Genomic DNA, 27487 nt, shown 5'->3' on the forward strand with positions numbered 1-27487 from the left:
CAATTTCTACTTTTAAATATCAAAATCTTCAAATCTTCCAAGCTCAATTCTTCAATTTCCAAACTTCCAATCCTCAATACCATTACTCATTGCTGCTACTATATGCCAGATAACGTGTATTCTATACGTATCTGATCGATGACTAGCCTTAATCGAAAGTTCTCTCTCGTGACCGGGAGGGGTAATTAACTATAGGGGCTTGCGCCTATAGGAAATTAGAACTCAGATCATAAAGTCCTCGCAAAATGAGGGCGAAATCTCTGGGTAGTGTCTTATCTACAAACCCATCTGCCTTCCAAAATTTACCCCGAAACTTAGTTCGTTAAAACTTCCTCGCCAAATAATAAAAGAAAAAAAGCGAGCGGAGGCCGGGGCCGAATTTTCGGAGCCCACACCCTCTTATGTGTGTCCGCCTATTTTTTCATGATTTGTTGTGCCCTCAGTAGATGTTTATTTAACTCTTTCAGCACCCTGTCCCTTTCTTCCAAGTACTGCTCAACTGAATATACTGGTGTGCTTCCCCTCCCATAGTGCACTAGGTGTGGGGGATCCCTTCCATACATCACTTTAAAAGGAGTCATCTGAGAAGCAGAATGGTAAGATGTATTGTACCAATACTCGGCCCATGGTAACCACTTCGCCCACATCCGTGATGTTTCAGAAGCAAAACACCTCAAATAGGTCTCCAAACTTCGATTTATCACCTCCATTTGCCTGTCTATATGGGGATTGTAGGCGGTACTCTTTTTAAGATTTGTGCCCTACAACCTGAACAACTCCCTCCAAAATTGGTTGAGAAACACTTTGTCATGATCAGTCACAATGGATTCAGGGATCTCATGCAGTCTAACCACCTCCCTGATAAATGTTGCTGCTACTGACACCGTGGTGTAGGGATGTCGTAAGAGGATGAAATGTGCATACTTACTAAGTCTGTCAACCACCACCATGATGACAGTGAATCCTTGTGATCGTGGTAGGCCATCAATGAAATCTATGGACACTTCCTCCCATACTCGGTTTGGAAGTACCAAGGGTTGTAGTAATCCTCATGAAGCCATGACCATGTATTTTTTTCTCTGGCACACTTCATACCTAGCCACCATCTTCTCAACATCTTTATGCATCCCCTTCCAGTAAAGCTTAGATGCTAGCATTCTATAGGTTTTCTGTACTCCCGAGTGACCTCCAATCGCACTGGCGTGGAACTCCTGTAATAAGTGGGGAATGTGCATGGAGGTTCGTGGCATCATAAATCTCCCCCGATACAATAACCTCTCCCTCTCCATATAGTAACCAGAGTGGCTACTCTTGTCTTTCGTCAAATCCTCCTTGATCTTTTGCAACTCTTCATTTAACATGCTTTCTTCCTTGCCTCCAGTTGACTATCAAAGGTATAGACACAACCAACTCCTGGAGCTCCCCAACACACCGGGATAAGGCATCAACTGCTTTGTTCTCCAACCTCGGCTTGTACTGGATCTCAAAATAATAGCCTAATAGTTTGGACAAACATCACTGATGCTCCTTGGTCACCATCCGTTGCTCCAACAGGTACTTCAAGCTCCTCTAATCCGTTTGGACGATGAAATGTCTACCCAAAAGATAAGGGCGCCACTTTTGCATAGCGAAGACAATGTCCATTAACTCCCTCTCATAAATTGACTTCAATCTCGCCCTTGTGGATAACACTTGATTGAAGTACACTATAGGTATGTGGTTCTGCATCAACACTGAATTTCGTCATATGAATTGATAGTTTTGATTTTTTGAAGTAAATTAATAGTATTTAGATTTCCCGTATTTCATAGATTAGTGCATTTCATACATGGTATTGACTTACATTAAAAAATTGATATGAATAAAGTAAGATAAACGCGAATGTCACAAATGTCACGTTATCTTGCGTTTGTTAAATCATTTTTTATTGACTGAATTACGCTGATAAAATACCCTATATAGGAGGGCGGGTCGATGAACTTTTCTTAAAATAAAAGTTTGTGGTGTAATTTTGGATGTTAGCCGACAATTGATTGACTGAATTACGCTGACAGACATAGGGTGGCTTCTCTTTATGGATCATTGAAAGTCACTTGTAATGATGATGTAATGATGATAAAATAACGATATAATGAATAATTGATAAGACTCATGAATTACAGATGAAAGAATGAAAACATCACATTAAAACTAGATGTCCTACTTTGCTAATTTTGAGAAGCATTAGTATCATGTTGTAACCAATGTTCAATTACACTTTCCTGTAATTTTAATGTATGACAAATTAACTTAATTCCTCTATAATTCACATACTCTTGTGTATCGCATTTATTCTTAAAATAAGAACCAACACACTTCTCCTCTACTCATTTAACATCTTTTAATATTCAAAGTAATATTAAAAGTTTAGTAAGCCAATAAATTTCTTAATCTGCTAAGAATTTTCACACTTCTATTGAAATATGATCAGACCTGATTGCTTCTCTACACTTCAATTTTTTTTAAAGTCTCTTCTACTCTGGTTTTACTAAAACGATGATAAAAATAAAACCCTCTATTTTCATTTAGGGTGATAAGATACACGAAGTCAATCATATTCATACAACATTAAGAAGTTTATCGAAATATTTCATCCACATATGTTGAATATCCTCTTCTAAAAAGAATACTTTTTTATCTTCGTTATTAATGCACTTCACTTGAACTAGAACTTTACTTCTGTCTATTTGCTTGACTAACTTATGCATATATCTTTCATTCTCCTTAGTATGCAATTTATAGGCTATCAATTAAACAATATTTCTCTTTTTTGATTAAATCCAAAAAACACAAAATTCACACAAATGTTATGTTAATGGTCGCCTAATAAATTTTTTTTATAAAAAAGGAGATACTACCCCTTAAAATGGGTAGGTAGTCTCCAATTGTACTAGACAAGAAAGAATCACAAACAATCTGAGACTCAAACCGAAATAAAAATACAAAAAACTAAAAGAATATTGTTAAAACTCTTTTTACGTCAAACCGTATATTTATAATCATAGAATCCACAAAATTACAATCACGGGGATGCAAATCTCAGAACCTGTAAGGATGGAAGTCCCAACATATATTGGTAATGTAAGGCAGAGATCCACATGCTGCTTATCCAGGTGGAACCTTCAACCAGAAACCAAGTAGTCATAAATGAACGAAAATGATATAGAGGAATCACTAAAATTGAACAAACAAGCAATATAAGAAATCAAGCCAGACAAGCATCACAGCTAAGCAAGGAGATTTAAGGCTTCGTTTGAGACGGCTTTTTTATTGCTTTTTAAAACATCTTTCTAGTTTAAAAATTAAAATTTTTATACTAGGAAACTGCTTTAAGAAGCAATAAGAAAGCTGTCCCAAACGTAGCCTAAGTGAAGAGAAGAGTAATGAAAATCTTGCAAGCAAGCAGGCGCTGCATCAACATGTGTTTATTGAGCTCAATGTACACGTGTTAACATAGCTTGTTGCATATTCTTTCTATTTTTGGCCGAATTTGATGATTCATTTTATGATTTTTGTTAACATTAATTAATATGTATACAAATATGGTTAAGCAGATCTTTGGTGACCCAGATGCTGCTGATATTGTCTTCACCAGTGGGGCAGATATTTTGACTGTAGGAATTAATATTACCCATCAAGTTATTTTGACAGGTAAAAAAATGCATTTTCTCCTAATTATGATAACATACTTAGACTTCATTTGGGACAGCTTTCTTTCTGCTTCTTAAAGCAGTTTTTTAGTATAAAAATTAAAATTTTTTATTTAAAATTACTTTAGAAAACAATAAAAAAAACTATCTCAAACAAACCCTTAAAGAATTTGGCTACTATCTTCATTTCATTTTTATATTCGGATCATCTAATGGCATATCTCTTCTTCAAAATATGTTCACTTGCCGTTTCATACTTCATTTGGGATGGCTTTTTTTACTGCTTCTTAAAGCAGCTTCTTAGTACAAAAATTAAATTTTTGTACTAGAAAACTGCTTTAAGAAGTACTAAAAAAATCGTCCCAAACGAAGCTTTAATCTCATTGTAGAAACCCTACGAACAGCCAAATAACTTTTGCTGATTATATATCATTAACTATCCTTATTGCATGTAATTTCTTCCTTATATGGCTTAAATTTTCTTTTTCGTCACCAAAAAATATCCACTCAAGTGGATTAGTTTTTTATATTATAACCAGAAGTATTTGATGCAGATGCTGATCGTGGCAAGCTCGAACGAAGCGAAGGGAAGTTTGCTCAATACATTTGCAAAATTTTAGAATTTTATTTCTCGTATCACAGAGATGCATATGGAATAAAAGGTAGGATTGAAATTCATAGCTCTAATTTATTTGCCATATAAAAATTTTTCTACTGCTTGAATTCAGGAGTGTATCTACATGATCCAACTACAGTCATTGCCGCTGCATATCCTTCTCTCTTGACTTACACTGAAGGGGTTGTACGAGTTCAGACATGTGGCATTACAAGAGGGCTTACGTTATTTGATAACACCAAAAAAAGGTCAGCCGATCAAACATTAAATTATCAAAATCATTCATAAGCTTTCAGATGCCCATTTTAGTCTTAAATTTCTTTAGCTGTTTAGTTTGTTCTCGAGGATCTAAATAATCTCTAACTATATAAAAAATACTAATTGTCAACTTTATTCTTTAATAGGAATCAAATTAATTATTCCGTGGGATCATTTAGGTTCTTATTTAAAACGTTAAGGAGCTAAAATGAAATTTTTAAATAGTTAGGGATCATTTTGATCATTATCTCCATCAAATTTGAACTAATTTAATGATATAGTTCTTTTATTAAATTTTGATGAAGGGAAGTTTTCATGAGAGCATTTTAGATTTCTTGGATTAGTTTTATTAGTTTAAGCTGATATAGTTTAAGAGAGGATCAAATTGACTTAGGTTTCATTTATTATTTTTTTTTAAATTGTATTAAAAAATTATTATAAAAAACAATAAGAAAAATGTTCGAAATGAAATCTTAAATTTGATAAGTTGAGAGATGAAATTAGATATTTTAAATTAGCTCAAAATCAAAATGTGCTTCATCTACTTTATTTTTTTAATTATTACAAGCAATTCTACTGGAAAGATCAAGTTAAACTAAATTAGTTCTTTTATTAAAAATATGTTCAGATATGCAGAAATTACGGAGTGGTCTGATAAGCCGAAGGTGAAGGTAGCTGTTACCGTGGATGCTCCGGCGGTCGTTGAGATTGTGATGGATAGGCTAATGAACTCCTAAAGTTTATTTAACATTTCGAATTAAGCACATCATCAGGGTTTGAACTGAGGTAAGCTGTTTTCATTGATCTGTAGGCATAACTTGTTTTTATTGCAACTGAATAATATTTTATAAGTATTTAAGGGTTTTTTACAAAATTATAATTTAAAGCTAACTTATTATAATATTTAAGGTTTTATTTGGGAGAAAATTTTTTGCCGCTTTTTAAAGTAATTTTTTAAAAGTCGGTTTTAGAAAGTAGTAAGAAAGCTGCACTTTCTCGTACGGATAGTTTTCTTAATGCTTTATAAAATAGCATTTAGTTATTTTTTTTTTTTCAATTTTTGAAAGTAGCACTTGAAAGTTATCTCAAACAAAGCCCTATGATGATCTGTGTATACAATACTATTTTTAATTTTTTATATTGTATTGAAACTTTTTCAGTATATTGAAAATTAAACTCACAACAAAATTAGCTTGCTATTTATTAAGAAAATAAAATTTCATTTCCACATTGTGAGCTCTATATAGCCTGCATTAATGAAAAAAGCAGTTTAAGTGTATATGTTTCATTTGAGATGATATATTCTTTCTATTTTTACCATCAATATATTTATAAATTATGTTCTTAATAATAATTCTTATTATGTATTCCTAAATAGAGTTTTTAAAGTAAATTGCATAAATATAAGAAAAATAATAATTCTACAGTTTTTTCACCCAAATAAGTAAAATTTTAATGGCTGTTTTTTTTTTTTAAACAATTAAAAAAAGGTATATCAAACGAACAGACATGGCTGTTTTGGGAGGTTCACGAATTAGTTCAAATATGAAAGAAACAACAGTCATATAAATCAAGCAAAGACCCATTGTCGTCCCTCGCATGGAAAATTGAGTTCTAAGTGGGACCATGTCAAGAAGGTTTTCTCTAATGGTATGTACCAACTCGCTAAAATTGAAGATGATCAGTTTATGCCTCCAATTAATGGGAAATTCCATTCTTATATCCTAGAAAGCCAGTCTTCTTCGAAACCTGCCAATCATGAGAGTCAAAAGATGTAGTCCATCTGGATTTCAATACGCAAACAAACAATGGGATCACACCACTTATCTAAGAGACTAAGGGTTCGTTTGAGACAGCTTTTATAATGCTTTCAAAAACAGTGTTTTAGTTAAAAAATTTCTTGAATTAGAAATTTTTGTACCAAAAAACGGTTTGCACTTTTTAGCCAATAAAGTCAAATTTACATACATCACATTGATAAGTTTTGAACTTAAGACATATTGATTGATAGTCAAAACTCTTAGCTAACAAATAGGGGTGTCAATTTGGGTCAACGGGTCGGGTTCGGAACCCGGAATTGACCCGGCACTATTCGGGTCAACTCGAACCCGACCCGTTTTAAAAATGGGTCATGTTTACGGACCCGAACCCGACACGATTCGGGTCTGGGTTAACCTAACTCGACACGAATGACCCGAAGTTGACCTAAAATTGCTAGTTTTTCGGGTAAAAAACGGGCCAATATTTGATTTTCGGTTCAAAATCGAGTCAAAAAATGGGTTTCCGGGTCAAATATGAGTTTTCGTGTCAATTTCGGGTTGCTGGGTCAACCCGGCCCGATTTTTAAAACGGGTTGATTTGTTGAACCCGAATCCGAAGTCGACCCGTTTCGGGTTCGGGTTGACCCTAATCCGGATTTTTTTTGATTCGGGTTGTGTTTCGGGCGTGTCAAAAATTGACACCCCTAAGTGCATCTGCACAATGTTATACTTTGTTAATTATAAAATCATAAGATTCGACAATGACGTGCAGGCTATACGCCATCAATCCGTTCATGCTAAAGAGGCCAAACACTCTCTAAAAAGCCATAGACAATAAACTTTATCTTACAAGAGGAGAAGAAGAAGAAATTTACCAACACCAGAAATAAAAATGTAGCAACTGCATCTTTCTAAAAATTAGCAGTATTTTTCTACTAGTACCAATTCAACATTATTATTTTTTTTTTCTAAGTAGGACTTACTTGTTTGCATGGAGATAGAAAACACTATTTATTAAACATACGTGGAGAACATTTTTCTTCTGCAAGTGGCTTCGGAGATGCAGCCAAATATATATCCAAAACCCTTTCTTCTTGCTGGTCAACTTGCCTATGGAAACAATTGCAATTACTCTTAAAAGAAATTAAAAAAAAAAAAGAAGCATGAAATAATAACCTTCAAAGTTAGTTCTTCCAGGTTGAGATGTTTGGGAAGACAACATTTTCCCAAACGCTTATGCTGAGATAGCAATGACATTCAAATGGTATGTACTATAGTAGTTAACAGATAAGCGTTTTGTAGTTCATATAGAACTTTTTACTGATCAGTTTTTTTTCACTGAGTTCAATTTTTTTAGTGCATTAAATTTAAACCGCAGATACATATTATGTAGGAAGTCAACCACCGCTTGCTGGTTCTAATATGATAGGATTTCCATGGAGATTATGTTTAATAATATTTTGACCGATTATTACAGTATTTTACCTTGGCAAGTAAGCAATATTTTGATCACTTGATTATCATTAAGGTTGATTAACTTAGCATTGGAGGCAGGATTTAAACATGATATAGTATTTTAGGTAGGATTTATATTAAAACTTAGGTTATGTTTGGGATGATTTTTTTCATGCTTTTTAAAGCAGCTTTTGAGTACAAAAATTTAAACTTTTGTACTAAAAAGTTATTTTAAGAAGCAATAAGAAAGCCATCCCAAACGAAGACTTAGTCTCAATTTGTGACAGTTTTCTTTCTGCTTCTTAAAACAGCTTTTTAATACAAAAAATTAAGTTTTATGTGAAAAAATGGTTTTAAGATGCATTAAGAAAGCCTTCACAAATGAAGTCTTAGTTTGGAACAATTTTTTATTACAATTTATGCTTTTAAAAAATTTTTGTACTAAAAAAAACTTTGTACAAACAAATTTTAAGAAAACTATATCAAACGAAGCTTAAATCCTATCAAACAGAGTTTTTGAGATTTTAAATTCTATTATTCCAATAAATGTCGTTTCAACCTCATTATTCATTAAATTTATTATTAGTCAAATTCCACCGTTCACAAAATTTAGCAACTTAAGAATTTATCGCTCTCATAAATCTTAAATTCTAAAATAAATTGTCAATATATTTATCAACATTTAGCAAAATTTACCAATTATAATGCCAAATAATTTTTAGATTTTAATCATTTCAAGATTTTCTAAATTTGGATTTAGAAGATTTACTAAACCCTACTTAGTTAAATCATTCTTGTAGCCCAAACAACCCCTAAACCCTAAACTTTAAAGATTTATAATGCACACACCAATATACCATGCAATATAACAATAGCGAAAAGTACTTCTTACCACTCAAGAAGACTTCTCAGCTCATCATCTTCAGCAAAATCATATTGACTTTGGAATGCACCTACGTCCTTCTCCCTTGTAGAAGTCTCTTTATCCACCACCATACTGAAATCATAAACCTGACTCTTGACTACACCCTCCAACGCCGACCCATCACATCCGTTATTAATCATCATCACATTCTGCTGTTCTTCCATCTTCAACTTCCGTTCTTCGAGAGCCGCCATTGCCGATTCCCATCGGGATAGCTCGGAAAAAGCGTAGGATAGCTCAAACTGGATCTGCTCCAGTTGCTGCTGGAGTCCAGAGATTGTTCTAACGCAGCCGTAGACAGGATCTATGAAATACATTTTGGACTCATAGACAAGTGAAATTACTGCATCTTGCCGCTCTCTGGGATGTAGATCAGTCAAGATCTTGGCCACGTTGCTGGCACCGAAGACGCGGTGAACTAGGGCAAACATCTGCTGTTGTTCCGGGAGGAAATAGGGTGCGAAGATGCAATCAGGATGACATTTTCGGCGTAGATATTTGCATGCAGCGCATGGGGTATTTTGTACAGACCCCCATTCCGCTGCCATTGATGAGGATGATGATGATAAGACAGAAGATGGGGTAGATAGGATTGGCGATTGTTGATCGTCCATCGATGCGAGGGTCATTGTTGTCATCTCAGATAGATTCATCAATCATCTATCGATCAACAGAAGAAGAGCACGGAGGGATTGTACTGTAAATCATCAAAGTGAAGGAGAAAAAAGAAATTGCAAGAAGGATTGGCATAAACAGATCATCAACGAAGAGATCGAAGAAGATACTTACCAATCTGAAGACTAATTAGAAGAGGATCAATTAACTCTTCCTTTCTTGCCCTCTTTTTCTCCGTCTCTATCTCTCCCTCGTCGCTGGGACGATCCGGTATAAATAGAGACGGGCGCGCGCGCGCGCGCGCGCATTAGCAAATCTTTAATAAAAAAAAAAATAAAAAAAATAATATATATAATTATATACCACATCATTGTTATTCTTATTTATTTAAATATTTAATATCTTAATTTTTATATTTATTTAAATGACACCTTAATATTTAAATTAAACAAAAAGCATATACATATTGATATGTATTTTATTTTAAATAAATTAATATTTAAGATATAGTATATGTGATTTTAAATTAAAATATTATATAAATAAATTTTAAAAAGAAGCATTCGATGCATATTTAAATTAAGAACTTATATAATCAAATTTAGGATCATTTGATCACCGTCGTTGGATAACTTCATTAAACATCCCTCATTCAATCTTATACTATGATTCTCAAATCATAATTGTCCAACTACAGCTTTTTGACTGACACTGCTTAACTGCCCCTCGAACAATAGCCACACAATTATTAGATCTTTGTATAATGCTAAAATATTAGACTCTCTTTCTCTTTGTCGATACGAATTTTCTAGCACCAAAAAAAAAAAATCAATAAATTCAATTTGCTAAAAACAATATCAATACCTCCCAAAGACAAAATACCAAAAAAAAAAAAGAGCAAATCCCCCAATTGCCAAGATACGAATCATATTAAAATTTCTTATCTTAGGGGGATAGTTAGATGAGAATAATATATGAATTTGTCTTCGTCGGTATTTTTAAAGATCACCGGAAGCATTGGCGGAGCCAGAAATATTTTACAGCGGGCCCGAATTAAAAAATTTTCTAAATTTTTTTTAACCGAGAAAACTTGCATAGACAATTTTATAAATTTATTTTTAATTTGTTATTTTTATTGATAGGAACTCATAATTTTGAATCGAATGTAAGATTTTCTAAATATATTTCCAGATTATTTGATGTATTCAATTTAAATTCTGTTCTCTGTTGATTTTGTTTGTCGTCTCAGCTAAAATAGTTGACATTTTTTATTTTAAAAACTTCTTAAAATCTCTTTGCAGGGCTATATGCATCGATAAGCAGCACAAATATATTAGAGAATTAATAAAAAATAATATTTTTTATAGATATTTGATCTAAGATAACATTTGATCCTTTTTTTTTTGACAAAACTAAAATCAAATATCTCAATACAATCAAGTGATCCTTTTATATATTTTGGCTAATTGTATAATTACGAAGGTGCTATCTGAAATTTTATTTATTTTATAATATTCAATATTATCTTTTCAATATGATTTAATCCGTTTTCCAATAATTGATTAAAATTTGGTATTTTATTCTATTTCATTTCTATAAATCTTTTTTTAAATTTTTATTTAATTTCTAAAAATATGATTTATCAAAACTTTCCATCAAACTGTGGGGAGGTTTGTCTTCGATCCATAAACAAGAAATAGAGAGACCTGTTTATAATTTATTTAAAAAAAAAAGAAGTTTTTTTTCTAAAATATTTAAAAAACGACTGAACAGTTAAAGAGGATACTGCCGTCTCGTTTACGACCACCAGTGACCCGCCTGACCCGCCAACCGTAATGTGATACTCTTTGGAACCTGATAAATAAACTCCACGCCAAGGCCTACTTTACATCAAGCTAATCACGACCCAATTATCCCACTCAATCTCTCTAAAACTACTCATGTAAGAAAAACTATCAAGACCAATTAGGAGCACAGATTACATCAAATATTTAATCTAAACTTATGCTTCATTTGGGATAGACAGCTTTTTTCTGCTTCTTAAAACAGCTTTTTAATACAAAATTAAAATTTTTGTACTAAAAAGCTGCTTTAAGAAGCCGAAAGAAAGCCGTCCCAAAAAAAGCCTTAGGCTTCGTTTGGGACGACTTTTTTACGGCTTCTTGAAGCAGCTTTAGCTTTTTAGTACAAAAAATTTATTTTTTTAAAGTACAAAGCTGCTTCAAGAAGATGTAAAAAAGCCTTCCCAGACGAAACCTTAGGCTTCGTTTGGGACGGCTTTTTTATTGCTTTCTGAAAAGGAAAATTTTGTACTAAAACTTCATTTCATAAAGCAATAAAAAAGCCGTCCCAAACGAAGCCTTAATCATTACGTTAAGCTGGGGAAAAACGAGCATTAGAAGCAAATATATCATATGAGTCAATTCTTAAGTAACAAGATAAGCAAATTAATTGTCATAACGTACAAACACTACTAATAAGCAGAGAAATAAGCACACTGGTTGTTATGTTTCTAAGTAAGCATACAAAGAGTTTTAACACATTGCAACTCTAATAAAAGACCATAAAGAAGGCCCAGTGGGGTTAACTTCTAGTAGTAGTTAGACAATATCACAATCAGCAGGCAGGCCTTCTTCATTAGTGTAGATAGGTAGGAGACTGGTACTGATGGACATGGTACCCGTTGCCATAATAGGCGGTGTGCGTGGGAGATAACGTGTAGGTAGCAGATCCAATGAGTGCAGGTGGCATTGGGTGGGTTTCGGGTGGGTACAGGTACTGACGCTCGTACGGGTACTGGTATCGTTCTGGCGTGCGGTAAAAGCTCTGTTCAGGAAATGTTTGGGCCATTCGAGGAGGAGGAGCGTAGCTCGTAGCACTCGCGCGGGGCCTCTTCGACTGAGGCTTCGAAGCATCGGCAGCTCTCCTTTTGTCCGCCTTGGCTTTCTCCAGCTGAATTATTCTCTTTTGAAGCGTGTCCACAGGGTATTGTTCCTCAAGCTTGTGCTCTTCGATGCATTTGATCACAGATTTAAGAGCAGAGAGCTCGCGTTCATTCATTTCATTCTGAAACAAATGGAAGTTTTACGAAACATTTCAGGTGAACTGAATTTGAGAGTTTTCATTTCGACGACGGGAAAAAAATTCAGTTGGTGATAACCTCAACTCGAACAAGAGCAAGTAAAAATTAATTCAGGTCATTAATTTTTAATTTAAGGATATTTCATTTCAATCAATTTAGAGATTGAAAGTAGATGAAATAATTGTAATTATGGCGTGATAAATTAAAAATGTTCAATATTATATAAATGATATCTAATGCATTTGAAGTTGTCATTAAAAATGTCAAATTCATTCAATGTTGCTTTGACGACGTTTGATTTCTTAAGGATTTACTCTAACCGAGGTTTAAAATTACACAATTGGGTATTGAGGCTTTTTTCGTTCATGAAGCGAAGCGCATGCCTCAAAATAAAAAAAATTGTAAAGTGAAAATAAAAATTAAAAGAAAATTTTTATATAATACCTAAATAATATATTAAAAGATAACATAATAACTTTTGTTGAACTATAAAGTAACAAATTAACATACATATAAAATAAAAAATTGAATAAGATCTAAATTGATAAGTGGTAAATTATGTGAACTAGAATTAAAATTCAAATATTACAAAAGCAAAACAACATAAAATATATGAATTGCATTAAATTATCATATAATATTAAGTTCAACTCTAAATTTTGTCATTCTAAGTTCCTTACGCATCTACGTTTAATTCCTAAAGAAAACTAAGATAATCGACAACAACTCAGAAATCATATGTACTATCAATACTAAGTGAATTTTTATTTGAGTCGTTGTCATGACAAATTGTTCTCTCCCTTGTCTCATCCAGTAGAGTGGATACCTCTCAATGTACTTCTTCTTCATTTATTTCACTCATCCATCTTTCATAAATGTTTGTCATCAACATAACGATAAGAGTAATACTCCAAAATTTTTAGGAAAGATAGTGGTGGTGTGCGGCTTTCAAGTGATCCCCTGTGACGGGTATAATGCTGGTGGTTACGGCGAAGGCTGAGGGCTAGAGGGCGACAAAGTTGCTACGGCTTGGGGGTGCAAGAAAGCAATATTTTTTTTAAAGCTTTTGTATAGGATTTAGGTAAGTTCTAAAAAAAAAAAAACATAGAGTGAGGCATATGCCTCATGCTAGCGAGGAGAGGCCCGCCTCTCAGCTAAGATGAGGTGTAAGCCTCACAAAAAAAATCTGAGGAATAAGCCTTGAGACGTTTTTTACAAGAATTGAGCGGAGGTGGGCTTCAAGGCGAGCCTCATATTGCACAATTTTAAACAATGTTATATGCTGACTTTTGTCTACTTATTTGCAGGTGCTCGTGATCAACAGTTACAGTGGGTGGAGCTTGCAACCGTAGGAGCTAGAGTTTGCAACTGCAGGAGCTGATGTTTGCAATTGCAAAGAGGTTTAGAGAGCTCATAAGTAGCTTGGAGAGTTGTTGTGAGTTTGAGAGATCGTTTGAGAGTTTTATTTTGGAGAGCTGTTAGCTTGTACTTAGGATGATTGGATAGTGGAAATAATTAATTTTATGCTTTCTTTTGTTTATTTTTATTTGAATTATTTTAATCAATTAATTGTGTTAACTAATTAAATAAAATTTTAATTAAAGTTTAAATTTAATTAAAATTTTAAATTAAATTTGCTTTGCTCATTGATTATAAATTTTAAATGTATTTTCAATTACATTGACTTAATTTAATTATGTTATTAATTAAATTAGTTGCTCAAAGATTTAATAATTTTAAAATTTTAAATTTAATTAAATGATTCATTAATTAAATTTGAGTTTTATTTTTTTAAAATGATTAAAGTTTGGTTTTAATTAATCATACATTAATCCGTTAAGTTTAAAATGAATTATTTAATGATTTAGATAATGATTTAGATTTCAATTAATTAGTTTTGCAAATTAATTATATGATTTTAGTTTAATTATTTAAATTAAATTTTCAATTTCAATTAAGTTTTAAATTAATTGTTTTTATTTTCAATTAAGATCTGATTAGGTTTTAAGTTAATTAATTTGGTTCAAGCAAATTTGGAATTAGTTGATGATTTCATTGACTATGTTAAATTTAAAGCTTGCATTTGATTTTAATTCAATTTCTTAGTTATTTTAATTAGTTAAAGCTTTAATTTTATCTTAGTTAATTTAAATGAAGTTTCAATTTGATTCTTTTTATATATTTTAAAACAAATTTAATTTTAGTTAATTAAACTTCAAAAAAAAATTTTAATCGAAGAATTTTAATTGTATTTTAAGGTAATCAGTGATTTGATGATTTAAAATTGAATTTTAATTTATTTAGGATTAGTTGATTAATTAATTAGATTAATTATTAAATTGAATCATTCAATCAATTATTCAATTAGTTAAAGATAATTAGTTTGAAGTTATTCTCCAACAATCCCTAAACGTTTGGATAGTTTTGTAGGATCAATGGATAGGACTTCGGGGGAGCAAATCAACCCCGAAAAATGGTCTTCGAGTCTTCAACCCACAGCTAAATTAGATCGACGCCCGAGGGCTTCGAGGGACCGAATCAACTCCGGGACTTGCTTCAATTGGTGATTTTTTACGATCATGATGTTCGCTTTCACTTCATATTAATATTAATAAAATTATAATATAATACTGTACACCATTATATATTACTCTCCTCCTCCCCTCACTATTTGAGATAGGGGATCTGATAGGAAATACTTGAGTTCGCAAGCAATCCAACCCAAATCGGAAATCAAACATCAACAATATTACTATCTAGAACAGGAAAACATCATAAATATATTGTTTACAGCAGAAAAAACAACACTAGTCTGGGGAAATCTTAGAGAAAACTCAAAGAAAGACTTGTATTCCACTAGACGATGAATAAAACAACAAAAATACAATTTATTCTTCAATCCGAGAGGAAGAACAACTCTCCAATCTCCGGCAACGCCAAGAGCCCAAAGCAAGAAACCCCATATCTCAAATTACAATTCAAATTCAAAATAACCCCTTATTCCCTCTTTACTCCCTAATTAAAGCTAAAAGGAATGATACAAATTCCCTAAACACCCCTCTAATTCAAAAATTCTCTCCAACGAAATGTTTAATGCTTGCCTAGGCCCACCCCCTCTTCCGCCGCTCCTTATGTGTGGTTATGCCCGGCTTTGGGCCGCCGGGTGTAGAACCGGACCGGTCCAGCTGGGACCGGTCCAAGCGTAACATTACTCCCCTCCCAAAGATTCACACCTTGTCCTCAAGGTGAAAGTACGAGAACTGCTGCTTCACCATCTCATAGGGCTCCCAAGTGGCCTCGTAGTCGGGGAGATCCTTCCATTTGATCAACACCTCTTTGTTTCCCTTTTTATCCAACCTTACCTCTTCTAGCTCCACGGGTTCCATGACCACCTCCAAATCCTCTATAAGTGATGTTGGCAATTCCACACTAGCCGCATGCTCTCCAAGTGCTCTCACACGTGAAACACCTGGTGTATGGTAGCGGAGGAGGGTAACTTCAGACGATACACCACTGCTCCAATCTTTTCCAAGATTTCATAGGGACCAAAATACCTCGGGGCCAATTTCTTGTTCCTCCTATTAGCCACTAATTTTTGCCTGTAGGGCCTTAGTTTCAAGTATACCTTCTCCCCTACTTCATATTGTATGTACCTCCTGTGTATATATGCTCGCTTCTTCATGATTTGTTTTGCTCTTCCCAGATGTTTCTTCAACTCCTCCAGCACGAGGTCTCTTTCCTCTAGGTATTGTTCCACTGAAGAGATAGGTGTACTTCCTCTCCCATAGTGCACTAGGTGTGAGGGGTCCCTCCCATACAACACTTTGAACGGGGTCATCTGAGAAGCAGAATGGTACGAGCTGTTGTACCAGTACTCCGCCCATGGTAACCATTGAGCCCACTTCCGTGGTGTTTCTGAAGCAAACCACCTCAAATATGTCTATAAGCTCCGGTTTACCACCTCTGCCTGTCCATCTGTCTGAATATGATAGGCAGTACTCCTCTTGAGGACAGTGCCCTGCATTCGGAATAGTTCCCTCCAAAACTGACTAAGGAATACTTTGTCTCTATCAGACACAATTGATTCGGGCATCCCGTGTAATATAACCACTTCCCTGATAAAAGTTGCTGCCATTGATACCACGGTGTACGAATGTCGTAGGAGGATGAAGTGTACATACTTACTGAGCCGGTCCACCACTACCAAAATGACTGTGAATCCCTCTGAGCGGGGTAGGCCATCGATGAAATCCATGGACACTTGCTCCCATACTATGTTTGGAAGTGCCAATGGTTGGAGTAACCCTCATGGTGTCATTTCCATGTATTTATTTCTCTGACACACCTCACACCTTGCCACCATCTCCTCCACATCGCATCCCCTTCTAGTAGAGTTCAATTCCTAACCTCCTGTATGTCTTCTGTACTCCTGAATATCCTCCAACTGCATTGTCATGGAACTCCTGCAACAAGTAGGAAATATGTATGAAAGTTCGGGCATCACAAACCTCCCGTGATACAATAGTCTCTCCCCTTCAATGCAGTAACCCGGATGGCTACTCTTTTGTTTCCTCAGATCATCCCTGATCTTTCCCAATTCTTCATCTAACCTGCTCTCTTCCTTGATGGCCCCCCAGTCGACCATCAAGGGTACCGACAGAGCTAACTCCTGGAGCTACCCCACACGTCTGGATAGGGCGTCTGCTACTTTATTTTCCAAACCAGACATGTACTGGTTCTCGAAATCGTAGCCCAAAAGTTTGGAAAGCCACCGCTGATGCTCCTCAGTCACCATCCTTTGCTCCAAGAGGTACTTTAAACTCCTTTGATTAGTCCGGACAATAAAGTGTCGACCCAAAAGATAAGGGCGCCACTTCTGAATGGCCAAGATAATCGCCATCAGCTCCCTCTCGAAAACGGACTTCAGTCATGCCCTGATTGATAGCATTTGACTGAAGTATGCTACATGCCTGTGGTTCTGCATCAACACTGCTCCCAACCCATATCCTGATGCATCAGTCTCTACAACAAAAGTCTGGCTGAAATTTGGAAGAGCTAGAACAGGAACAATGGTCATGACTTTCTTCAACTTCTCAAAGGCCTGGGTCGCTGCATCTCCCCGAGAAAAGTTGACTTGCTTTAGCTGCTAGTCAAAGGCCATGCAATGGTGCCATACCCCTTCACGAACTTCCTGTAATAGCAGACAATCCTACGAAACCCCTCAACTCTCTTATGTTTCTAGGTAGTGGTCATTTCTGCATTGCTTCAATTTTGGTTTGGTCCGCCGCCACTCATTGGGATACCACGTGTCCCAAGTATTCCACACTGGATTGAGCAAAACTATATTCCTTCAGGTTGGCTCTCAGTTGGTGCTCCTGCAGTACTTCTAAGACCATCCTCAATTACTCCAAGTGCTCTTCCCCAGTCTTGTTGTATACCAAAATGTCATTAAAGAAGATCATGACAAACTTCCTGAGGTACTGCTTGAACACCCTGTTGATCAATGACTGAAACGTAGCGGGAGCGTTAGTCAATCCAAAGGGCATTACCAGAAATTCATAATGTCCTTCATGTGTCCTGAACGCTGTATTTGGAACATCTGCCTCCCTCATTCTGATTTGGTGATATCCGAATTTTAAGTCCAGCTTGGAAAACACCACTGCTCCATGTAGCTCATCTAGCAGCTCATCAATCATTAGAATTGGGAACTTGTCTGGTACAATGCCTTTATTCAAAGTCCTATAATCAACACAAAATCTCCAACTGCCATCCTTCTTCTTGACCAAGAGAACTGGACTAGAGAAAGGACTGTTACTGGGTCTGATGATCCCTGCCTCCAGCATTTCCCGGATCAACTTCTCAATCTCATCTTTCTGAATCTGTGGGTAACAATAAGGGCGGACGCTGATCGGTGTCTCCCCTTCTTTCAATATAATGGCATGCTCCAACTCCCTCTGTGGAGGTAACCCTTGGGGAGGTTTAAAGACCTCACTGAACTGGTGTATGAGCGACTGAACTATAGTGGGAACATTGCCTTCTTCCTCTAATCTGACCCCTTCCAGGCGATGCAACTCCACTAAGTAGCCTCCTCCCTCCTCCTGAATGGTTATGATTAGGGATTTTAGAGAAACCACTGCCTTGGTCAGCCTGGCATCACCCTGAATCATCCTCCTCCTTCCTCCTACCACCAACTCCATCCTCAGTGTACCCCAATTGATCTTGGTCTCCCCCAATGTCTGCAGCCACTTCATTCCTAAGATGACGTCAGTGCTTCCCAATTCCAAGGGAAGGAAGTCATCCCTCACCTGGATCCCCTGAATCTTCAACACCACCCCTCTACAGACTCCTCTACCCATTTCCACCTTTCTCGTGCCCATCATCACCCCATAGCCTCCTGTATCCACCAACTCCATCCCCAACAGCTCAACGATCTGGTTGGAAATGAAATTGTTGGTCTCCCCACTATCAACCAGCACCACCAACTCACAGTCAGCTATCTCTCATTTCACTTTCATAGTGTGACTCAGACTGAATCCCACTATGGAGTTCAGAGAGACTTTTGCCACATCCAGGTGCAGCTTCTCCTCCTCTTCCTCCGATCTGCTCCAACCTCCCTCCTCGTCTTCCTCATCTTCACAGACAAGGAGAACCTGAAGAGTTTGGTCCTTGCACTTATACCCCGGCATTTCCCATCACATCTGAAGCACATCCCTTTCGTCCTCTTGTCCAGCATCTCCTTCTCTGTCAGTTTTTGAATTGTCCCCCATTTCCCCCTCCAAATTTTCTCCTTTGGCGCTTCCTTCATACTCCCTGACACTGCCCCTTTTGAGGGTAGGAAAGTGATAGTCATCTTGTATGATTCTCCAGAATAGTTCCCTATAGCTCCTCTTTCTGATTTGTTCTGATCTTCCACCAACTGCGCCAGCTCCATAGCCTTCCCTAGGATCCTTGGTTCCAGCACCCTGACTGCTGTTCGGATTTTCGATTTTAGCCCCTTCATGAAGTTCCCTTCCAGGGTTGACTCTGAAATGTGATCCAATCTGCTAGCCAAGTACTCGAACCTGTCCCGATAATCTGCCACAGTCCCCTCCTGAGTCAAGGCAAAGAACTGCTAATACAAGTATCCTCCCCCATCGGCTCAGAAACGCTCTAATAAGCAATCTTTGAACTCTCTCCAGCTCCGGATGGGCTCCCTCATAATACCATGCCAAGGCTTTTCCTTCCAGACACAAACCCGTCGCTGTCAGCTTCTCATCCTCTGTCAACCCGTTAACAGCAAAGTATCGCTCCACCTTGTAGATCCAACCATGGCCATCTTCACCTCAAAGACGGGCATCTTCAGCTTTCTCACCCGTGGGTCCCCCCCGTGCCTCCTGAATCCTCCATAACCTCCCATTCCCCGAAGATGAGGTGCTCCCCAACTGTCACGATCCTCCCTCCGGCGATTATACCCGACCCCTCATCATATTCCCCTCTTCTCCCTTCAAAATCAGCACCCCGGCGATGAAAATCTTCCCTTGTCCCAACGAAATCAGCCCCCCTCCGGTCATTTCCCAAACTCATCTCTTCTCTAGAAAGTGGCTCTAGAGGTGGCATGTCATCCTCCCCCTCAATGACCCCCACTTTCGGATTTCTCCTCCCCCTAAACGGGTTCGGATTCCCTCCTACACCATGACCTCCCGTGGCCTCTCTCGCTGCCGATGACGTAGGATTGGTCTTCAACTCTAATAGTTTCTTCAGCATTTCATCCATCACATTGAATTTCTCTTCTATCCTTTCATTGTTGGAGGTGATTTGAGTTTGAAAGTCAAAGAACTTTCATTTCAAATCTGATTTCAGTTGGCCAATCTCACCTTCCAAGACCTCTACCTTCTTCCCGGCCATCTCTCTTCCCAAGAATCACGAAGATCTTCTTCCGGAGAAAAAAAAAACCGTTGAAATTTCAGAATTTTAGCCGCCGACAGTCCCAAATCGATATGCTCTGATACCAATTTGATAGGAAATACTAGAGTTCGCAAGCAATCCAACTCAAATCGGAAATCAAACAGCAACAATATTGTTGTCCAGAACAGTAAAACAGCAGAAATCTGCTGTTTACAGCAGAAAAACAGCACTAGTCCGAGAAAATCTGAGAGAAAACTCAAAGAAATACTTGTATTTCACTGGACGATGAATAAAACAACAAAGATATAATTTGTTCTTCAATCCGAGAGGAAGAACAACTCTCCAATCTCCGGCAACGCCAAGAACCCAAAGCAAAAAACCCTAGATCTCAAATTACAATTCAAATTCAAGATAACCCCTAATTCCCTCATTACTCCCTAATTAAAGCTAAAAGAAAGGATACAAATTCCCTAAACACCCTTCTAATTCAAAAATTTCCTCCAACGAAACATTTAATGCTTACCTAGGCCCACCCCCACTTCCGCCGCTCCTTCTGCGTGGTTCCGCCCGGCTTTGGGCCGCAGGGTGTAGAACCAGACCGGTCCAGTTGGGACCGGTCCAAGCGTAACAGGATCATGCATGGGTCGGGCATAGGGCACAGAGGCGGGTTGGGCTGCTAGTTCGCGAGCAAGAAGCCAGAGAGCCGATCAGGATTGAACGAGGCGGGCGACAATAGATGAGGGAGGGGTGGTTTGGCCGGTTCTTACATTATGGTAGGTCGCAAACGAATGGTAGAACGGCGGGTCTGATTGTGTGTAGGAATAGGGCGGAGGTTGGCATGCGGTGTGAGCACCGCAGTTTAGTCGTTGAGAGAGGCCGACGGGTGGAGGTGTCAGGTCTTGTTCGCGTAAGAGAAGCCAACGACGGGCGTCAAAGCAGGTTCATTTACAGGATTCAGAGGGGGATCGCCAAAGCAAGAGAGAACCATATCTTTTAATTGCCGGTGAGCGTGTGCCCTATCCTTCGATATTTTTGTGTGTGTGTGTGTGTGGGGGGGTGGCTGATCAGCTAATCGACAATCAGCACATTCATCTTTCCCACAATCCACAAGCAAAAGTAGTCGCATAATATAAAAAAATCGGGACAATTATTCTCGCTAACCAATGGTGCATAGCTTGCAACTAATGCTTACAATTTCATATTACACCACTGATATTCAAATTTCAAACTACAATAAAGTGACATTTGTGAGACAAACATTTCAACATTTTAATTTTCCCCAATAGCATTGAATTGGAATAGGATCTTAACGGTCTAGATAAAAACCAAAGGTTCAAACGGGGAATGGAAAAACAACAAGTTCTTAGGTTCAGATAACGGCATCATTTTTGTAACTTATATCTGGGATAAACCTTTCAAGTTGACATAATGTACAGGCATAAGTATACAAAAAGTTCACAGTTAACAGTAATGCAAGTTGACAGCTAAAAACATTACCTGAGCACCAGGAGACATGCTTCCAGATTTGGAATGTAATACTTTCCTCGCATCCTTCAGATATGATTTGAGTAGAGGAACAGGATGAAACTTGTCTGTCAGCTCAAATGCAAATACGAGATTAACAGCATCAATTTGTCTGCCACTATTGATCAGCATATCGATGACACCTAACGCATCCACCATGCAATAGAAGATAATAAGCTGATAATAACTATTAAACCAAATCTGATTAATTTGGCAATGTAAGGTGGTTCTAAGAATCAGAAGATAAAAGGTACAGCAGAAACAGTATCAGAATTTTAGCTAAAACATTTCAATTAGGTTGTCACGAAAAACCAATATCCGTATTAAACAGCACGGGGGAAACATGTGTAGAATCATCTCGATAACGCAATAGAAGTTCAGATAATTTACCATTGATGTCTCTAATTTCCTTCACTGATAAGCCTCAGCGATATAAAGGCGGGTAAAACTAATAAAAAATATACATGATACAAATTTATATTAATCCAAAGAAAACTCTACAGAGTAGTATTATATTATAACATCCCAAGGCATTACAATGATACAAACTCAACTAAAATCAAAGTGAATTTAACAAGATATTAAGTAAGAGGATACTCTTGGTTGTGTAAGGAAGAAAAAAAATGAAAGAGGAGGAATGTTGGTGTATGCATTTAAAATTGAAACAATAGAGTTGAATAAGGTATTGGAAATTTATTCATTTTGCTTTTCTTCAGACATGAAACCGATTGAAATTTTTTGTTCTTGCATAATTAATAAAACCCAGTAATTATTTACTATGAAATTGTGTTAGAAATTTCGAAGAGTGAGAGGAGGAAAGTAATAGGGTATAGTTTTTGTTTTGTAGAAAAAAGGATGAAAGAGGAGGGATTTTGTTGTATGCATCTAAAATTAAAATTTTATAAATAAATTTAAGATAATGAATTATGGATTTTAAATTCCCTTTATGTTGTGAATTTAAATTAGAAATTGTAATTTACTAAATTGGATGAGGTTAAAAAGATAGCAGTTCAATTATGATCAAATATTAATGATTTACCTTTGATGATGCATTTGTAATTTAAATATAATGCTATGTTTAAATATGCTATTTTGGGATTTGAAGAAAATTTAAATACCATGGTTTAATAGATTTGAGAATAAATTGTTTGCAAGATGCCTTGTTTAAAAACATAATGATATTAGTTTTAATCAAGGTTAGAAGAGAATTATAGTTAAATTGAAAATTTGAAATGTGAATATATTAAAGTAAATTAAGTTAGATAATTGACTTAAAGAAGAATGATTAATGTGCACAAATATTAGAATTAAGAAAAAGGAAATAAGTGAATTAACAATATTTTATATGCATTTTATATGTATTATTCCATTAAAAGAGTAAGTGAACAATTAAAAAGCAAAAGAAAGTCATCTAAAGATTAAGCAGGTAATTTACCTTTTTACTTTATGACAAATTACAGCTCATATGTATTTTAAGCTGGATGCATTGATTGACATATTCGATTATATACTCCTTCAAATGTTATTCAGAATATAACTTGTTGATGAATAATTGAAAGAATGATTTTTTTCTTTGCTTAAATACTTTCAGGAAGTAATAACTTTTAAATGAATTGCAATAGGTTTCAATCACGCACATCGTCCAAATATGTTTATATATATGATGGATGAAAATATACAAAAACGATATGATTGTGCATAATGAATAAAAAAGTTCACCCTTTTACAGTATTGACTGTGAAAGCAATTTACATGCACATGTAAAATAGAAAATATTTGGGAAAGAAAATGATTGTATCTTAATCGATACAAAATTTTAGATAGTGCTCTTAAGACAGATGTTTTATTTGAAGATATGATATGATAAAATCATTACAAAATATCATGTTTCACAAAAAGATATTGCCTTTACTTTATCCAAATAGTATGCCTATTTAAATGCCTTTTAAATGAAATGCTTAATGATTACTTATGATAATTTATACGCGTCATTTCTAATTTTGAAATTGTTATATTATTACATTATAATTAGCTACTAAATTGTTGTGTGACTCAATCTGTTGTGAAATTTTAATGATTTAGAAAAGGCTAATCAAAATTAAATGGGTGAGAGAATGACTTGTTCACAGGAGAAGAGGAGCAAGTGAGAATAGGTGTTTAAAATTCAAAACTATTTGATTTAGTTAATTTTTTGAAGTATCTGAAATATAACTGAATTGTACATGTTCTGAATACCAAAAAAACATTATTGTTTAGTGGCACTTTAATCAAAGATTGTAATGAAATCGCATGACGTTGTCATGGCTCCTTGGTCTTTCGAAAGTAGAGCCACTAATATTGTTGGGTTTATTAATTCTTCTTCTTCCAAAGGTCATTAGTTAATCCTCGCTGTAGCTTATTATTTCTCAAAATGAGTCGAATCCATATCATTAAGAAAAGTCAAAGTTAAGCATGTACAACAATTTTTTCCAGAATCACGTTGTATTCAAATTTGGTGTTCCATATCAAATCATATCCAATAATGGTTATACCCTTAGAAGTACCAAAATAAATCAGTTTATTAAGAAGTGTAACATTTCTTGGAAGCATAACACGATATTCGATCTTCAAGCCAATGGATTGACTAGGCTTTCAACAAAATATTATTAGTTCAATTGTAAAAAAAAAATCAATAATAAGAAACATGTCAGTGGTATGGAAAGTTGATTGAAACACTGTGGACCTATCGAACCACATATAGGGCCCCAACTCGGTGTAACCCATTTAGAAATACAGCTTCAATCACTAAGAATTACAATCAACAACGAAATCACAAGTGAAAAAAATGTCCAACTAAGGTTTGGAAGGCCCTGATTATTTAGATGAGAAATATTTACAAGTTCAAAAGAACCTATATAGCTCAAGCTCATGACAAATTCGACTGTTTTAGAACTTTCAATGTAGGTGAAAGAGACCTAGTTCATTGTAGATCAATTATGGCTCACCAAAAAAATAGATGCAAAGTTCAAGCCTACTTAAGAAAGCCCATTTGTGATAGAAAAAGCCTATCAAAGAGGAATTTATCAGTTGATTGATGTCAATAGGGAACATTTTATGTTGCATATTAATGAATGTTAACTTAAAAATATTACAATTAACTTTATTCAATTTTCAAATATTATCAATGAATGAATGTTTCTCCCATACAGAAATATTTCTTTCATCCGGTTGTTAATAGACTGTAAACCACCAAAGCCATAAGTCCAAATCCAATTTCTAAATCGAAACATCTTTCTCCAAAAAAAAGTCAAATTTAATCTTAGCATAAAATAATAGATTAGAGCTCCCCAGCTAAGAATTTTGTTAAGGACTTGTCGGTTAGATAGAATCTAAACCTAGTAAGGCCTCTCTTAACATAGTATTGTAGGTCTAATTCAACCCAAGATTGAACATCAACAAATATATTCTAATTTAGACTTTTAGTGATTGCCAAATACCCTTTAGCCTTCCTGATATAAAAGTTCATGTCCAAAAATGTGACCTTAGTACAAAAATCAATGAGGGTTTAGTAGTAGACAAGATACTCTTAACCTTACTTTTTTTTATTTTTGTCTTCACAAGACAATTTCTTTTTTTGAATCATTGCCAAAATGTCTTTTAGAACATTTCGATAGGTGACAAATGTCTTTGATGCTTCATGAAACACTAATCTATTCCTAATCTTTCTCAAGTGATAATCAAAACAACATTGAACCTATAGATGGTAGCAAAATTATCCCTATCTTTTAGGAGAGTAAAATATCACTAGATCCTTTAGCAGTAGTCAAATTGCTTCTAATCAAATCGAATCTTTTCCATAGACAACAAATGCCCCTACAACATTTTAGGAGTAAACAAAACAATTCTAAATATCTATCGAGAGTCATCGAATACTATTATTTTTAAGATGATAGAAAGATATCCCACTAATTCGTTAAATTTAAACTAATTCAAGTTAAAAGTTCATAGATCTCTGACTTTCCCTCCAAAATCATACTCTATTTATTTGGAGGACTTTATTTGATAATAATTGTTGGTCAATGCCAATATACGTGATGTGCTTCTATAGTTCAATACATGATCTATTGGGAATTTATAATCCTTTTGTTGACTCAATTTTTTAATCAAGTAAACTTGATTTAATTAAATTAAACTAATTGATTTAATTTCATCTCAATTTGTTCATTTGAGACAACTCGATTTAATCAAATGAAACCAAAAAATTCAAATTAGTTAAATCATTTAATTTAGCCCAATATGACTAAGTTGAGCCGAATTAAAAAAAGAGTCCAAATCAGCCCTATCAAGCCAAATAAATTTCAAATTAACTAGTTAAGTTCAGCCAATACCCAAAATGAGGCTTTAATACCTCAATTTATGTTGACAGCGCTTATATAATTTGTATTGCCCGAGGTTGTGCAACTAGAGACACGAAGAGGAATCGGCAAATGCCAACCCGTGGTCATTAATGTCCTTTATCTATGTTAGCCTGATGTTCTCAAGAAGTCTAGCTCAACAAGGGCATTTCTCGAGTGATTTTGGCTTCGTATACCCGTGATTAGAAGAGTGGAAGAGAGCTTTTGGATTTTCATCAAGCTAAGGACACCCACCCTAGCATCATTCTCTCTTGGGTGCCTTCTTGTCGCACACCTCCACTAAGGCCTTTCCTGAATTTTCGTCTACTTGTGGCTGCTAGGTCTGAGAATCATTGATCTCGGTAAGCTCTGGTATAATGCTACTCTTTGGGTCATCTGATAAGGGGACATGCCAGGAACAATCAAGCAAATTCATCTCTAATAAATGAAGCTTCTACTTTTTACCAGTTATTCGACTATAGCCCTGATAAGGTAATTTTAATGGACTTAGAAAGAAAGCCCCAAGCTCTCTTGTGGATGGTTGTTGATGGTGAAAACCTTAGACCTCTTGGTTGATCAAAGCTAAAAAGCTCTCGAGTAGATTGATATCAAAACCTCTCCTCTCCCTTCATCATCATAACTTCATCATGTGACACAAAATCACATAACTTTTCTAATATGATTCACCCATAAGAACAAAATCAGCACCAAATAGCAAAAAACAACCACCAAACTCAAGAGAAAACAACAATGGTATGAAAGAACAACATTAATAAAACTCAAATAACAATCTTCAATCAAAGAAACACAAGATACAATTGATTCATTGTTCGGCTCTCCCCCAATTTCCTAGCAACAACTAGGAGCCAAAATCACCTAAGAAACAACTCTAGAAAATTTTCACATAATCCCTCCCACATACAAACTTTCCCCCTTTAAAGTAGCCCACATCTCACCAAAAATGCACCTCACATTCCTCCAATGATCTCCACTTAAACTTTTTCCTCCAATAAGTCTGAAATGAGGAGTTGGGACCCACAAAGCTGCCACCAAGGGGGTGGGGTACACAACCATATCAATACTCCCCTCCCAAAAAAATCACCTTGTCCTGGAAAGAATGAAATTGTCTCTGGATAGTGTTGTAGGCTTCAAATGTCACTTCATATTCTGATAAATTCTTCCACTTAATCAAAACTTCTCTGATCTCCTTCTCTCCTTGACACACCCCTTGCCCCTCTAGTGATTCTAATATTACCTCTATATATTCCAACAATGTAGCCGGTAGTGCGGGTGGGGGTGTATAGTC

At 35.7% G+C, this 27487-nt stretch overlaps 3 protein-coding genes across 5 annotated transcripts in view; 1 reads left to right on the top strand and 2 right to left on the bottom strand.

The window, feature by feature from the left end:
* LOC110114999 (probable uridine nucleosidase 2) overlaps window positions 1–5417 on the top strand; it is a 27013-nt gene extending 21596 nt beyond the window's left edge. Inside the window, exons 6-9 of one of the 2 annotated variants that reach the window (XM_028694734.1) lie at window positions 3594–3690; window positions 4244–4351; window positions 4445–4553; window positions 5192–5417. In XM_028694734.1, coding sequence (XP_028550567.1) covers window positions 3594–3690; window positions 4244–4351; window positions 4445–4553; window positions 5192–5300 — 423 coding nt within the window. In that variant the 3' untranslated portion in view covers window positions 5301–5417. Of the gene's footprint in view, window positions 1–3593; window positions 3691–4243; window positions 4352–4417; window positions 4554–5191 lie in introns of both variants that reach the window. The other variant, XM_020848084.2, reaches the window with a different exon arrangement.
* Window positions 5418–7003: 1586 nt separating this feature from the next.
* LOC110115007 (LOB domain-containing protein 12-like) lies at window positions 7004–9584 on the bottom strand. Of its 2 annotated transcripts, XM_020848093.2 has the most exons (3): window positions 9493–9567; window positions 8671–9363; window positions 7004–7433 (listed from the first exon to the last, which is right to left on the bottom strand). In XM_020848093.2, exons 2-3 carry the CDS (start codon window positions 9354–9356, stop codon window positions 7331–7333), a joined length of 789 nt encoding a protein of 262 aa, XP_020703752.1. In that variant the 5' UTR covers window positions 9357–9363; window positions 9493–9567; the 3' UTR covers window positions 7004–7330. The 2 variants fall into 2 exon arrangements, with proteins under 2 accessions (XP_020703752.1, XP_020703751.1); XM_020848092.2 differs by having other exon boundaries at window positions 8671–9584.
* A 2129-nt stretch (window positions 9585–11713) lies between these two features.
* Window positions 11714–27487, bottom strand: part of LOC110114993 (FRIGIDA-like protein 3) — a 36307-nt gene continuing 20533 nt past the window's right edge. Inside the window, exons 3-4 of the mRNA XM_020848069.2 lie at window positions 21782–21951; window positions 11714–12384 (exon numbers count right to left, since the gene is read on the bottom strand). Coding sequence (XP_020703728.1) covers window positions 11956–12384; window positions 21782–21951 — 599 coding nt within the window. The 3' untranslated portion in view covers window positions 11714–11955. The remainder of the gene's footprint in view (window positions 12385–21781; window positions 21952–27487) is intronic.

The sequence above is a fragment of the Dendrobium catenatum genome, unplaced genomic scaffold (genome assembly GCF_001605985.2).
Source record: "Dendrobium catenatum unplaced genomic scaffold, ASM160598v2 fragScaff_scaffold_542, whole genome shotgun sequence".
Lineage (NCBI taxonomy): Eukaryota > Viridiplantae > Streptophyta > Magnoliopsida > Asparagales > Orchidaceae > Dendrobium > Dendrobium catenatum.